Source organism: Buteo buteo, chromosome 25 (assembly GCF_964188355.1).
Source record: "Buteo buteo chromosome 25, bButBut1.hap1.1, whole genome shotgun sequence".
In the NCBI taxonomy this organism is placed as follows: domain Eukaryota; kingdom Metazoa; phylum Chordata; class Aves; order Accipitriformes; family Accipitridae; genus Buteo; species Buteo buteo.
The window spans coordinates 12,984,573-12,999,799 of record NC_134195.1 but is presented as its reverse complement, the minus strand read 5'-3'; the positions used below and the strand labels follow the sequence as shown (position 1 = coordinate 12,999,799).

Here is a 15,227-nt window from a genome sequence, read left to right as displayed (position 1 = left end):
TTAACAATACTCACTTTGTATGAGAAAGTAATAATTTTTAAGACACTTAATCTTGGCCAGTTTTCAGTGGGTTTTCATACAGATGACAAATTTTTATTCCTGATCACAATCTCAATGTGGCTGTATCTTTTCCAAGGCACTGGACCACTGGAGATCCTGAATTAACCTCTCAAGTTTTGTTGTTCTTATTTTATTCTTTTGCATGGTGTTGAAAAGCAGTATAATAACTTCCAAAGCACTACTGAAATATTTTTGCAAAACATTGCAAGAATACTTATCATAAGAAGAAACAAAAATAGTCCAAACAAATTATTTATGGAAAATGCAATCAAATACAAAGAGGCTTTTAAAGATAGGTTCTTGGGGAATTGTCTCTACAGACAAAAGTATTCTCTCTGCTTGCAAGAGGGAAAGAATATGAAAAACCTGTAAATTACTGCCAACAAGATACATACATTTGAAAAAATACAAGTTGCTCATTTCACTTCTATGCCATTATGTCTCTTCACCCAACCAGGTTGAAGAGACAGATGAATCATTCTACAAGCAGCTGGCGGTAGTCCCAGAATCGTGTGTCCTTGTTCTCGTGGGGGACTTTAACTTTCCAGACGTCTGCTGGAAATACAACACAGCAGTCGGTAAACAATCTAGGAGGTTCCTGGAGTGTGTGGAAGATAACTGCCTGACACAGCTGGTGAGCGAGCCAACCAGGGGAGGAGCCTTGCTAGACCTACTGTTTACAAACAGGGAAGGACCAGAGGGAGAATGTGGAGAACTAGAGGCCTGTCAGCCTGACCTTGGTACTGGGGAAGATTATGGAATGGTTTGTCTTGAGAGCACTCACATGGCAAGTCCAGGACAAGCAGGGGATTGGGCCCAGTCAGCATGGGTTTATGAAAGACAGGTCCTGCTTGACCAACCTGATCTCCTTCTATGACCAGGTGACCCGCCTAGTGGATGAGGGAAAGGCTGTGGATGTTGTCTACCTCGACTTCAGTAAGGCCTTTGACACTGTCTCTCACGGCATGCTCCTTGAGAAGCTGGCGTCTCATGGCTTGGACAAGTGTACTCTTTGCTGGGTGAAAAACTGGCTGGCTGGATGAGCCCAGAGGGTTGTGGTGAATGGAGTTAACTCCAGTTGGTGGCCGGTCACAAGTGGTGTTCCCCAGGGCTCAGTGCTGGGGCCAGTTCTCTTTAATATTATTATCAATGATCTGGATGAGGGGATCGAGTGCACCCTCAGTAAGTTTGCGGATGACACCAAGTTGGGAGGGAGGGTTGATCTGCTCGAGGGCAGGAAGGCTCTACAGAGGGACCTGGACAGGCTGGATCGATGGGCCGAGGCCAAGTGTATGAGGTTCAACAAGGCCAAGTGCCGGGTCCTGCACTTGGGTCACAACAACCCCACGCAGCGCTACAGGCTTGGGGAAGAGGGGCTGGAAAGCTGCCCGGCGGAGAAAGACCTGGGGGTGCTGGTCGACAGCCGGCTGAATATGAGCCAGCAGTGTGCCCAGGTGGCCAAGAAGGCCAACGGCATCCTGGCCTGTATCAGAAATGGTGTGGCCAGCAGGAGCAGGGAGGTGATCGTCCCCCTGTACTGGGCACTGGTGAGGCCGCACCTCGAGTCCTGTGTTCAGTTTTGGGCCCCTCACTGCAGGAAAGACATGGAGGTGCTGGAGCGTGTCCAGAGAAGGGCAACCGAGCTGGTGAGGGGCCTGGAGCACAAGTCTGATGAGGAGCGGCTGAGGGAACTGGGGCTGTTTGGTCTGGAGAAGAGGAGGCTGAGGGGAGACCTTATCGCTCTCTACAACTACCTGAAAGGAGATTGTGGTGAGGTGGTTGCTGGTCTCTCCTGTCAGGTGACTGGAGATAAGACAAGAGGAAATGGCCTCAAGTTGCGGCAGGGGAGGTTTAGGTTGGATATCAGGAAAAATTTCTTTACTGAAAGGGTTGTTGGGTATTGGAACAGGCTGCCCAGGGAAGTGGTTGAGTCATCATCGCTGCAGGTATTCAAAAAGCAAGTAGTTGGGGTACTCCATAACATGGTTTAGTGGGCATGGATGATGGTTGGACTTGGTGATGTTGAAGGTCTTTTCCAACCTAAATGATTCTATGATTCAATAACAGTTATTTCTTCAGTTTCGTGCTTTATTAGTTGATTCTTACATTCTGTCTATTAAAGGAAGAGTAAAACATTTCATTAGTGTTTCATGCATGAGATCAGCCACAAGTTTACAATTTATGAATCTCCTTCATTCGGAGAGTTGTTATTTATTATATAGAAGCTGTAGTGGGACTCTGTCAATGAAAGGACTGAAGTAGACATGTCTAGGTCTTCCCTCCATGATGAGCTCCCCAAAGAGGAACAAAATACTTTTCAACTCAAAAGTTTTCTGAAACTCATCTTTTTAAACATTGAAAAGTTAACATGACAAAGGAACAGAAAGTAAAAGGATTTATAAAGGCTGACCAGGGATCCAGTGTGTCCTTGCAGACACATTCTTGCTTCCAGACCTGGCTGTGGCCAACTTAAAGACTTTGCAACTTGCATATTGCAGCAAACTTTGCAACATGCTCTCTAGATGGGCAGTTCCCCTCTGTTACTTGCAATATCTATCTGCCTGTTCCTTCTTCTCATGAGTCTCTCCAGCCCTCCACATAAGCTAGAACCTCTCAGCTCTCTGCTATACTTTCTTGCTTACCATACCCTAGAAACTTTTCCTCCTTCAGCATCATTGCCAAATACTAACATGGGTCTCAACATCTGCTATGGCACAACTATTTTTGGCCAGCAGTAGTTTTCGTTGTCCCTTGTTTCCCATAGCTGATCAACAGTCTGATTCTGCATTATTATTGTGCTGAGAAGCTTAAGCTCAGTGCTATTCTAGTGATTGAATATGGCTTACAGGGAGAGCAGTGTGAAATAGTGTATTTTCTCCAATGCTCCAGGTAGAGAGATGACAATTGTTTCAGAATGGAAAACTAGAAAAATTATTTGCATATGGACCTTCTCTTTCATTACCCCAAGAACAAGAAAAAGAAAGAAAATTTATACTTGCTTCTGTGGATCCTTCTGACACTTAGGTCATACCTTTGAGACTGCAGTGGATCCTTATTTACAAAAAATTTCAGACAAATGGAAAGAAAACATACCTGGAAATCCACTGGAGAGAGCTCACAGAATGGGTCTTTTGGCTGTGGTACTGTAGCAGATGTTTTTTTCAAATAAATGCTTCTACAGTGACAAAAAGTGTTGGTGAACGAAAGACTTAGTATGCAAACATATGAACACTTACTATATAATAATGCTCCTGAGGTATTATTTTATTCCTCTAAGACAAAAGTAGTGAAAGGGTAACTAAAAATTACATATTACATAGGCTGAATACAATGGTATAATTTCATTGTTCAGAATTTGGATGATAATTTATTTTATGACTTATTCAAGAATCATAGGAAGTTGCCTTTTTAAGTGTCTGAAAGGGAAATAACCTCAAAACAAGGAAACAATTTCATGTACCACCCATCGACATTGCAGGGTCTGATGACAGGAAAGTGGCACTGATGTAAGGCCTTGTCCCAGTATTGGAAAGCGTTGTGTTATATGGAACAAGTGGATCAGAAGTTTGGGAATCAGCAACATAGAGCCCACTTGAGGAACATCCAGCAGGTCATGATTCCTGGTATAGTTCAGTGTTGATTTTCCCCCTCCCTCCTCTCCTTTAAAAGGAGGCCAAAAATTTTCTTTTGGGGAAAGAGGTGTTATTTCAACTACAGAATAAAAATTTTGCACAAGAAATAAGGCTTACCCTGCGAAGATAAAAAGTGTGAGAGTTGCTGCCAGCACTGGTATCAAAATTAACATATATGATGAAGTAGATGTTAGTTGTTCTTCTCCTGAAAGACAAGCATTCATCCAAGTGTTGATTACTGTCACAGAACAGGAATGACTGCACAGCTATCTGCAATCTGCTTTGCGTAATAGTGTCAAGCACCAGTATGAAATGGCTTCTTTTTTAGCTTAGCATCTCATTGCCCTGTAACATGTGAAGAAATGGGATGGCTGACAGTACGTGGACTGTCTGCGGTAACTTCAGACCTTACCAAGCATTTTGTGAGGGACTGACGCCTACCGAATACTTCAAAATCCAAGGTGGCAGAGAGTAACAGGGGAAAAGAGAAGTTTATAAAGAAATGGAAGAAGGAAAAGAGCTGGCAACAGACCTCAAAAAGGTCTGCTTTATTCACTGTCTCCTTTCAAGAAGCACCCACTGTCACACCAGAATGCTTGAAGACCTTCCTCATATTAAGAGATATGACAATTCTTCGCTCATAGTAGCAAATTAATGTGCAAATATCAATGTGTTTCCATCTGTACGTATGAAATAATAAATGAGGCAGACAAGTAATGGAGGGAAAAGCAGGTCAAGGAAGTGATTTTCATTCTTACCAAACTCTACAGGTGTACTCCACTCTCCCCAGCTTTGGCTCACTAAACACTCATTGTCAGTTGCTCTGATTTTGACGCTGTACCTCTTATTTGTGCTGAAGCTTTCAAATATGTAGGAGTTTCCTGTGATGTTTCTTCCCTATATACAAAAAAAACTAGACTGAGAACTTTTTATTCACTAGATGTACAGATGTTAAGAATATGTCAGGTTCATTTAATGATGCAAACAATTACAAAAGAAAATTTTACATATACTTCTGTGAACACACTAGAGTGAAATAACAAATAGAAAATTATCCCTCAATAAATTAGCTTGTTCCATCCTAATTCCTTTTGTTTGAGCATTTTTGTCTTCAGTGATGTGAAGATGAAATTTGCAGTATGCTTCCCTGGCTCCTTAGCCTCTGCTAAACAATGGGACTTGAAAAAAAAAAAGTACATTTTAAATGCCTTCTTTTAAAGACTGAAGTTAAGCTGTTCTTCCACTGAAAGATTTTTCCCCACCACTGGTGCTCCGAAATACTGTACCCTTTACATTTGATTGCAGAACTGAGTATCAGAGAACTAAACAAAAAAAGGCTCACGTTGCCCACCAATTAAAATTTTATGTTTTACCTGTACAAAACAAAGTATCTAAAAAGATACTAGTGAACTTGGACAACGTTTCTTCCATTAAAACTTCTGTCAGTGTAGCTTTTGCATTCTTAAACATTTAATTTAGCTGCAATATGTCTCCATGTCTCACAAATATTTCCTTAAATATTTCAAAATTTGGTTTTAATGGATGTAATATTACTTTCCATATTCATCTAAGTCTTCAAAATACTTGCACTTACTGAAATGTATAATAACAACCATATACAGTCACAACCTGGAAAACCTGGATATTCTGTTCCAATAACCTGACAGAATATTTCTTTCTATTCAAAGTCATAGATAGCTCTTTCCACTTTAAGTTAAAAAAAAAAAACAAAACAAAACACAAAACTTAATAAAACCCCATAATGAACAGATGATATATTACTGCCCCTTACATCTGATTGTGACAGCTGTGGTGCAACCATCTTGATTGTCATGCTGCAGATCTACCTTAGGTAAATCTAAACTCCTTCTGCAACACCATGCTGGTGTCAGTAAATAGAGGCAACAGGAAAAGAAGGCAAGGCTGGATACACAAAGGTGGTCCAGGTGGAGATGCTTAAGAGCTCTTGCAGCACATCCTAACTTACAGGTGTGCCTTTGTAATAAAGGATGTGTTACTTCTTTGGGCCTAATTTAGTAATATCATAAACCTGACTGAGCAGTAATGATGACTACAAGAAGCAGGAACAAATGCAAAGTGGGTTTGTGAAAGACGTGATAAAAAGTGATTGATGGGATAGGAGACTGCAGAGAGGAAAACCACAGAACAGAAGGTCCTGACCTAACTTCATCAGAAAACAGCAGTAGAGCTGGAAGACTGCACTGGGACCCAAACTACCTTACAGAGACACATAAAATTGGTTGTATCTACTTTAACAGTAGCTTTGCATTTTTGTAGTGTGTTTAGAGTTCATTTGATGTATCCTATAACTGTTCATAAAGAAGTCACCAGGTAATATTGTCCATCCGCCTACATGTGCTAGAATAGAAATTTGCCCTCAGTGTGGGGAATCCCTTGCCCAGTTTTTTTAAGGACCAGCTGTACAGTGGACTGAAAGCATTGTCTCGATTTGCTGCCCCTATTTGTGAGTGATAGCAGTCCTCAGCTCATGTGCAAGAAGGGTGCTACATATCAAAAAAGAGAGATTAGTTAAGTAGGGAAAGATAACAAGGTATTGGTTGTATGATAGGATGTGTGGAAATACAAACATACAGAATATTATTAAGTCATAATTATTCTTACCTTGTTTTCTATGACAACTTCATATTTGAAACAACTAGGTTTTTTCACATGACTTGTGCGAGGTGGTTGCCACCGAATTTCACAATGATGAGAAGCTTCTGTACAGTTCACAGTGACATTTAATGGAGGGGTGAGTTTTTCTACAATAATATAATCAGAAATATTATTGATTAATAATCAGGTCTCTTCATCCTGCCTTTTTAAAATATAGGTCAAGCAGCTGGTCTAAAAAGATGTAATGCAGCTTTGTCAGAATTATGCAGCTTTGTCAGAATTATTATATTCACCCCATATTCTGAAGCAGGACTCCCTGATTTAACACTCCAGTTGAGGAGCCTGGAGTATCATCAGCAGCAGTAGGTAAAATTAAAAAACACAAACCATTTGTTAGATTTTACTGAAATCAGCATATAATCTGTGCAGGTTTGTTTTGGTTTTTTTTTATACTGTGTTCATATTAAACAGAAGTAATTTATTATTTTTTTTTTTTATTAACAACATTCTTCCATTAAAAAAATGAAAGTTTTTGCTCACAGAATTACAAGATAATGATATAAGACCAACATGTAGATAGTCCTGCTCAGGCATCCTTAGCTAGTTAATCCCAAAAGATGATACCTTTCTTTCAGAGAATAAATATTTGACTGAAATATTCACAATTCTCTGATCTATGCATTCATTCATTTTTGTTCATTCTTATACTTTTGACTTTTCAGCCATTGAGGCTGCGGAAAAGCAAAAAGAAACCTGTTCTAAGGAGCAGTATTTTAAAAATGTATGCTTTTTGCCAGGGATGATTTCTTCATTCCATTAGTATAAAACTGGAAATAAACAAAAAAAAAAAACAACAAACCAAACAAAAACAAAACCTTACCAATTTTGTACAGACTAATAAAGTCCTCATGTAGCTGAATGTTTTGTCCATTGCTAGATGCATTTACCAGGAAATGAGCTACTTTGTTTTCTATTTTCACATTTTGGAATCTACATCCTGTGCGTCTTCCATAATTATCTCTGATGTAATTCTGGCATTCTGTGAAATCTTCTTTCCTTTACATGACATATTGCATCAGTTAAATACTGGCAATGTCACACGTCAGACCAGAAATCAAAATTCCCTAGATTCAAGCAGACCTACTTACCATGAGTTCTTCCAGTACAGGAAATACTGGGTATCTCCTGAAGCAGTGCTGCCCACATCCCAAGTGCAGTTCATGAAGGAAACATTAAAAATGACACAGACAAAATTTTCAATGGCTGTCCCATTCATGCCTGCAAACACAGGAAGAATATCCCATGTCCACTCTGCAGAAAGACAGTGTAACTGCTCAAATCATGCAGATGTCTGCAATCTCATTTAGTAATTTTTAGCCACCTGATTAGTAAATCCAACTGCATATTGTTTGGGTCTTGCAGTTGCGTGCTTACTTTAAGATAATAATGATTTTATTTGCATTGAGCCATGAGGATTATCTACCATTGTTACAGATGCTGAAGATGTGACTAGGATTTAATCAATTCTCTAATCAACTCAGGCACAGGGATGTAGTGGAAGCTAATATCACACAGTCACTGCTGTGTCCTTTGTTTAGATCCCCTGTTTAAGGTCCAGTCTCCAGTGGAATATAATTCTACAACCATGAGCAAGGCAGGTTCTCTCTCCTGTGTTTGTCTTAAGTGCTCTGACCCTTGGTTGACTTATAAAGGACTAAGGATTTAAAATAAGCTGTCCACCACTTTCTTCTGTGTAACAGCTGGGTGATTACAACCTAACCCTGAGACTGCTTTCTGAAGTTAGTCCCTGCAGGTGTCACGATTTTGAAGAGAGAATGACATGTTTTTCGATCTTGAATTGAAAACAGTTGCTAATCTGTTCTGGCATTTTGGATTCAAGGATAGGGGGAATTTTGTTTGCACTGAACTTGATAGAAGCAGGCCTGATTGTCCATGTCATTAATGTAAAACCAAGACAAAACTGAAGCAGAAGTTGATAGCTTGCTCAAGTTAGAACACTATTCAGGCTGTGTATTCACATGAGGAATGAATTCCCGGTGTTGTTTCTTCCCTATCAAAAGGTGAGATCTCCCACAGGAAGTAATAATCATGCAGTACCTCTGCTTAACTACTATCATCATGAATTGAAGGACTGGGTCACAGCTTTCCATGACAGGGGTTCATTGAGCTTAAGCACCACCACTGCTTATTTACATGTACCTCCCCAGTTAGCCTTAAAGCTCCCTACATGTTTAACACAGGTTCCCAAACATGGCTCAGAAGCCACCATATTATGAAAACAAGTGACTGCCTCCTGTCCAAGCTTCACTGCAGTCCAAGCTCTTCATGTTACCACAGGAATCTGATCATGTAGCTGACAGCACTGATTCCAAAAGAAATTCTGTTATTGAGCAGACCAAAACTTTTAACATCTGCCCTGGTTTCAGTTGGGATAGAGTTAATTTTCTTCCTAGTAGCTGGTATAGTACTATGTTTTGGATTTAGGGTGAGAAGAATGTTGATAACACACTGATGTTTTAGTAGTTGCTGAGCAGTGCTTACACTAAGTCAAGGATTTTTCAGCTTCTCATGCTGCCCTGCCAGTGAGGAGGCTGGGGGTGCACAAGGAGCTGGGAGGGGACAGAGCCAGGACAGCTGATCCCAACTGACCCAAGGGATATTCCAGACCATATGACGTCATGCTCAGCACATAAACTAGGATGAAAGCTGGCTGGATGGCCGCTGCTCAGGAACAGGCTGGGCATCAGTCTGTTGGTGGTGAGCAATTGTTTTTCATTTGCACCACTTGTTTTTCTTGGGTTTTATTTCTCTCTCTTTTGTTATTTTCCTTGTCATTACATTTTATTATTGTTATTGTTATTATTTTATTTCAATTATTAAACTGTTCTTATCTCAACCCACAAGTTTTCTCACTTTTACCTTTCCAATCCTCTCCCCCATCCCACCAGGAGGGAAGTGAGCGAGCAGCTGTGTGGTGCTTAGTTGGCGGCTGGGGTTAAACCATGACAACATAATTGGATGCTTAGGAAGAAAGTGTAACGAGAGAGAAAACACTGAGCAAGCCAAACACTGAGCAAGCCTTTACCTATGTGCTCTCTCAGCTGTCAGCAAGCAGTGCCCTATGGACTTCCAAAGTTAAAGGCTTCCTCATAGATCGCTGTGCTTAGCAGTCTGAGAAAGCCTGATCCCCCATTAATTTCCTTCATCCCTTTTGAATCCTTTTTTTTTTTTTTTTTTTTTTTTGGTCTCTACCACATCTCTTGCCAGTAGGAGGAGCAAAGGGAGAATTCTAAAGGTGTATTTTCCTTCTGGCTCCTGTCCTCTCTTCAGCTGTAATGTGAGAAATGGCAATTCTCCAGAAGAGAAGGAGCTCAAACACGCTCTTGTACCTAATATTTTTCATTGCTTGCTCCAGGCAGCTACTGTGCTGTATGAAGCCTTTTGGGACCACTCCACAAAAGGAAGATTCTTTCATTTGAGTGTACTACAAGTGTAGGCACATAATAAAGGTGGCTAGGATCATAGTTTCCAGAGGGAAAGGCTGTTATGTAGGAGATCTGACCTAATATGATGCTGTATGGCTTAGCTACAAACAGAGCTGGACAAATTAAACCCCATCCCTCAGAACACCTCAGTGGAAGTGTTCACTTCACACCCATCACACCGGGAGTTAGCATGCACTATGGGAAATGTTGTCAGGAACAGGACTTTGCAAAGGAGTCCCAAGAGTAGCAACTGTCTGATTCTTAAAACTTTTGAAATAAAGAGGAATTGTTCAAGAGACAACAAATTTGTCAGAGTACTCCTGGATTTCTGGAAAACTTCCTCTTTTCCAAGCAAAAGGTTGAAACTATTTCAAGAGCTTGGTTCAGCGGCATTTCTTTTAACAGCAGTGTTGGCCTTAGCATCCCCTGTCCTTCCCCATCCTCCATGGCTCCTTCCTGATTCCATCCTGCCTCCCTGGCTGTGCTAGTGCCATTCCTTGTGGGGCCTCGTGGTGAGTAGTTCTGAAGAAGTGATCATCACTAAAAATAATAATGCTCCTCCCACCACAGCAGCAGTTTTTGTTTCTTCTTGTTTTTTTCATCTGGCTCATCATCCCTTACCAGAAACAATGGAACAAGCTCATCTGAGATGACATTATGGGTTAGCGACAAAGATCCAGAGGAAAGCTGTCTAATTTATTTCTGCTGCTGCAAGAAATGTTGACCCCTATCTAGTCACTAGAGGCATCTAAGCTCTCAGTATAGAGTTGCTTATATCCAACTTACCTATAAGTTTATAGATAGATAGATAGATAGATATAAAACAAACCCCTCCTGAGATTCCCGTGATTATGGTACTATACTGAGGTGATGGAGAGCTTTGCTCAGTTCTCTGCTGTGCCACAGATTCACTTTATGACCCTGGGTCAATCAAATCTGTGTACTTCACTTCTTCATTTACAAAAGAAATAGAGAAGTTTTCTTCCCATCAAGAGATTGTGAGGTAAATGCAGCAGTCTGAAGCATGATCACAGGTGCTGTGCAAGTGTTGTGCTTTAACCCCAGCCAGCAACTAAGCACCACGCAGCCGCTCACTTACTCCCCCCCACCCAGTGGGATGGGGGAGAAAATCGGGAAAAGAAGGAAAACTCGTGGGCTGAGATAAGGATGGTTTAACAGAACAGAAAAGAAGAAACTAATAATGATAACACTAATAAAATGACAACAGCAATAATAAAAGGATCGGACTGTACAAATGACGCACAGTGCAATTGCTCACCACCTGCCGATCGACACCCAGCTAGTCCCCGAGTGGTGATCCCCCACCCCCACTCCCCCCAGCTTATATACTGGGTATGACGTCACATGGTATGGAATACCCTATTGGCCAGTTTGGGTCAGCTGCCCTGGCTGTGTCCTGTGCCAACTTCTTGTTCCCCTCCAGCTTTCTCGCTGGCTGGACATGAGAAGCTGAAAAATCCTTGACTTAGTCTAAACATGACTTAGGAACAAGTGAAAACATCAGTGTTATCAACATTCTTCTGATACTGAACTCAAAACATAGCACCGTACCAGCTACTAGGAAGACAATTAACTTTATCCCAGCTGAAACCAGGACAGTAAGGGTCTTAGAGGGATGGGCTTTGTGAAGTCTTTGGCAATACTGCAAATCAAAAGAAAAAAGGATTATTCTGATTTCAGGTCAGATCACAACCTCATTCATGAGTGGCCCAAAAAGCAGTTGAGTTGGCTGGCGACATGAGAAATAGGGTGAAAGGAACTCCCCAAATGGCACTGTGGTCAAGGAAAAGGCAAATGTTTTTTAAACTAATTCGCTTAAGTTCTGCAGCCATAACATTCCTCTGCCTACAAAACAGCCATGATCAACTGCACAGTGTCACTTTCATACCAACATCAAACACGTGGTGGGAAGATCACTCAGATATGTGTGAGTCCCTCTATTGCTTTTGCTGACAGGACTTTTGTTCCAGGTTTTGAGGGGATTTCTTTTTCATTTTTTATTTACTCACCTTTCTGTGGATATGCCAAAGAAAATCTAGCAAAGTAGGCAAGTATGACTACTCTTCCTTTAAGGTTTATTTTTGAGCCTATTGTATTCATTCACAGTGTAAGTGTTACAGTTCCATTTTTTAGCAACACATTAAGTCTTCATGAGACACTTGTCGCATTGTCTCCCATTATTTCAAAGAGGAACTGAAATTTTGCTCTGTCCAGCTTATACTTGAGGACTAGCTGAATTTTCTAGTGACTTCTTGCTTAACCACTCCTCTTCTAATAACCCCATATTTGTCACTTCTTTATCATTATTTCCTTAAAAAAGACGCAGGACCATACTCTCATGATCCTTTTCTGTGAGCTGTGACACAAAGAATGGTTTAGTTTCTCTGTAGTGCACTCTTCCTTCTGCACTGCTTCCTGTATTCTTTGATAATGAAAATGAAAAACAGATGCAAGTATACTAATGTCCTCACAAGCATCCCTTGTTCCATACATTAATAACTTATTTTCCCATATTTTAATATCTTAAGCTATATTTGAAATCTTTGTTGACATTCTTTATGTCTTTTCATAAAAAACATGAGGTACTTAATTGAGACAGCCGTGATGATTGTGATTGCACCCAACTGCATAATAACCCACTGGTTTAAGCACACACAGTGCTTTTATTTATTTATTTATTTACTTTTCTTGAGTTGACTAGATTACCTCCATCTCTTGGGCAGATGTTAGAAACTGTGTAGGAGTAGTAGCTGCAGAAAAATATCAGAGAAAAGAAAATTTGGCTCTGCATTCCTTTGTGGTAATCCGGATTAACAAGGAAGGACAGGACCTCACCTCTGGGCTTTGAGACCAAGAGAATTTTGAGTTTCATTCAATAGATCTTGAATAGAAAATGCATAAACTGCTCCTGACTCTTGGACACAATGAATCAGATAATTTGTAAAGGATCGGAAATAAAATACTTGCTATTGGAAACGAATAAAAGGAAATTAAATTGCTTTAACCTTTTAACTGTGAAGATGCTGTCAAATTGTGAGGTGGAGTTTGTCTTACCTAAACTCACCCAAGTACTGTATAGGTATGCTCACAGGGGAACCAGTAATTCTACACTGCCTTAATAGTGGCTGGAAAGAAACAGCTACTCAAGACACAGTTTATTCAACATGGTCTAGGATGAGACGAATAAAAGCTTCACTATGTTTATTTCCTGCCAGTCACTAAAAAGATAGCCCAGGGTGACCAGCCCAGAGGGATCCTTCTAAGACTAAGCTATCTGCTTTGGTCAGGTGAATCCCGGAGGATTCATTCCTTTCCCCTCTTACATCAGCTGGAATCCACATGTAAGTACTAAACAGAAATGCTGCCACTATTCTTTTCTCACTGAAAACTGCGAATTTATTTTTGAAAATGCCTTTTCCTCCTCTTTCTTATACCTGTGCTAGTATCATATGCTAGGTCCACAGGGACCATGACAGGCTTGCGAGGTGGGCCCATGTGAACCTCATGAAGTTCCACAAGGCCGAGTGCCAGGTCCTGCACATGGGTTGGGGCAATCCCAAGCACAAACACAGGCTGGGCGTTGAGTGGATTGGGAGCAGCCCTGCGGGGAAGGACTTGGAGGTATTAGTGGATGAAAAACTGAATGTGAGCCATCACATTCTGGGCTGCATCAAAAGAAGCAGTTGGGAGGTGATTCTCCCCGTCTACTCCGCTCTGGTGAGACCCCACCTGCAGTACTGTGTTCAGCTCTGGGGTCCCCAGTGTAAGAAAGACATGGACCTGCTCGAGCAGGTCCAGAGGAGGGCCTTGAAGATGGTCAGGGAGCTGGAACACCTCTCCTGTGGGGACAGCCTGAGAGAGTTGGGCTTGTTTAGCCTGGAGAAGAGAAGGCTCTGGGAAGACCTTATAGTGGCCTTGCAGTACTTAAAAGGGGCCTGCAGGAAGGATGGGGAGGGACACTTTATCAGGGAGGGTAGTGGTAGGGCAAGGGGTAACGGTTTTAAACTGAAAGATGGTAGATTTAGATTAGATATTAGGAAGAAATTCTTTACAGTGTGGGTGGTGAGACACTGGAACAGGTTGCCCAGAGAAGTTTTGGATGCCCCATCCCTGGAAGTGTTCAAGGCCTCATGGCAGGGGGGCTGGAACTAGATGATATTTAAAAGTTCCCTTCCAACCCAAGCCATTCTATGATTCTATGTACTTTATCATGTCTTGATATTGCTATGATTTTTATAACCAATGGAAATGAAGGTTTGTAATTAAAAAAAAAAAACACCACTTTTTTTTTATATCACTATTTTTTGTTAAGGGAAATATCTTATCTGTGCTGGGTATAGCACTTAAGACTAGACTGCTGAGTTTTATTTCCCAGCTTTGCCTCTGAAACACTTGGAAAGCTATTTTTGTTGGGGGGGAATATATGAAATGGAATTACTGCTTACATGTTGGATGTGATATGGGGATAAAATTATGCCTACATTCCTGCAACATTTTCAGAGAACTGTGTATATCTGAAATCTTCTGCTTAGTATTAAAATTGTAACAAGAAAAAAGACACTGACATACTTCCATTCTACTGGTGCCTAAATGCAGTACCTCTAAAAGGGTTTCACTCTGCATAGTGATTTTGTTCTATGGATGTAAAGAGCTAAAATCTGAACATTTCCAGTTTGACTGTGTTTTCAAGAGAAAGTGACATAGGCACTCTTCAATGCTGTAACTCAGGTTTCAACAAGCAAGATACTGCTATGTGGATGAGACCAGTAATACTGGAAACTGCTAATTTTAGAATATATTTATATCATTATTTTCAGACTATAGAAAAAATACACCATCAAAATTTTGGCTAAGACATTCGTCAGACAAAAGTAGTGTCTATCCACCCCTCACAGTTATTTTAAGAACATTAAAACTAGCACAAATAACAAAATGCAGTATTTCTTTGCCTAGCTTCTTTGGAATAAAAGTAAACAACAGACAAAGACAAAAGTAAACCTACCTCCTCCTTGAAAATCCATTTCCTTGTGGCAGTTACAGTAATGGGGCGCAAAAAGGATGGAAGCTGTGAATTTGCCTTGGTGGCCTATCTTTGTGTGCTTCAACAATGTGATTTCATTATTAAGTCCTTCACAACTGCTCATGTCACAGGGAGTAAAAATCCCGCCTACGTCTTACTCATTTCCCTTATGTTGTAATGTAACAGGAAAAAGCATGGTTACAGCCATTGTTTTTCTACAGGGAGACAAATAGGTCAGAATAGAGGGACATGCTCTTTAACACATACTTTTCATACAGGCTTCTGTACAGGGAACAGCCTCAGAGGCAGGTGAATGTATGAGTCTTCCTTCTGGCTCAGGTATAGGTCAGG

General features: G+C 40.8%; 1 protein-coding gene across 1 annotated transcript; it reads right to left on the bottom strand.

Annotated features, from left to right (window-relative positions):
• Positions 1 to 101: 101 nt before the first annotated feature.
• LOC142044723 (granulocyte-macrophage colony-stimulating factor receptor subunit alpha-like) lies at positions 102 to 14,976 on the bottom strand. The gene is made up of 8 exons (XM_075057439.1): positions 14,859 to 14,976; positions 7,478 to 7,607; positions 7,210 to 7,385; positions 6,336 to 6,475; positions 4,451 to 4,589; positions 3,810 to 3,897; positions 3,154 to 3,235; positions 102 to 2,173 (listed from the first exon to the last, which is right to left on the bottom strand). Exons 1-8 carry the CDS (start codon positions 14,875 to 14,877, stop codon positions 2,111 to 2,113), a joined length of 837 nt encoding a protein of 278 aa, XP_074913540.1. The 5' UTR covers positions 14,878 to 14,976; the 3' UTR covers positions 102 to 2,110.
• Between the last annotated feature and the right edge of the window lie 251 nt (positions 14,977 to 15,227).

Coding starts and splice junctions, on each gene's coding strand:
- LOC142044723 (XM_075057439.1), bottom strand. Junction 6,476..7,209: donor TATTAGTCTGTACAAAATTG/GTAAGGTTTTGT, acceptor ATATTATTGTAG/AAAAACTCACCCCTCCATTA. Junction 2,174..3,153: donor TCTCTCCAGTGGATTTCCAG/GTATGTTTTCTT, acceptor TTCCTTTAATAG/ACAGAATGTAAGAATCAACT.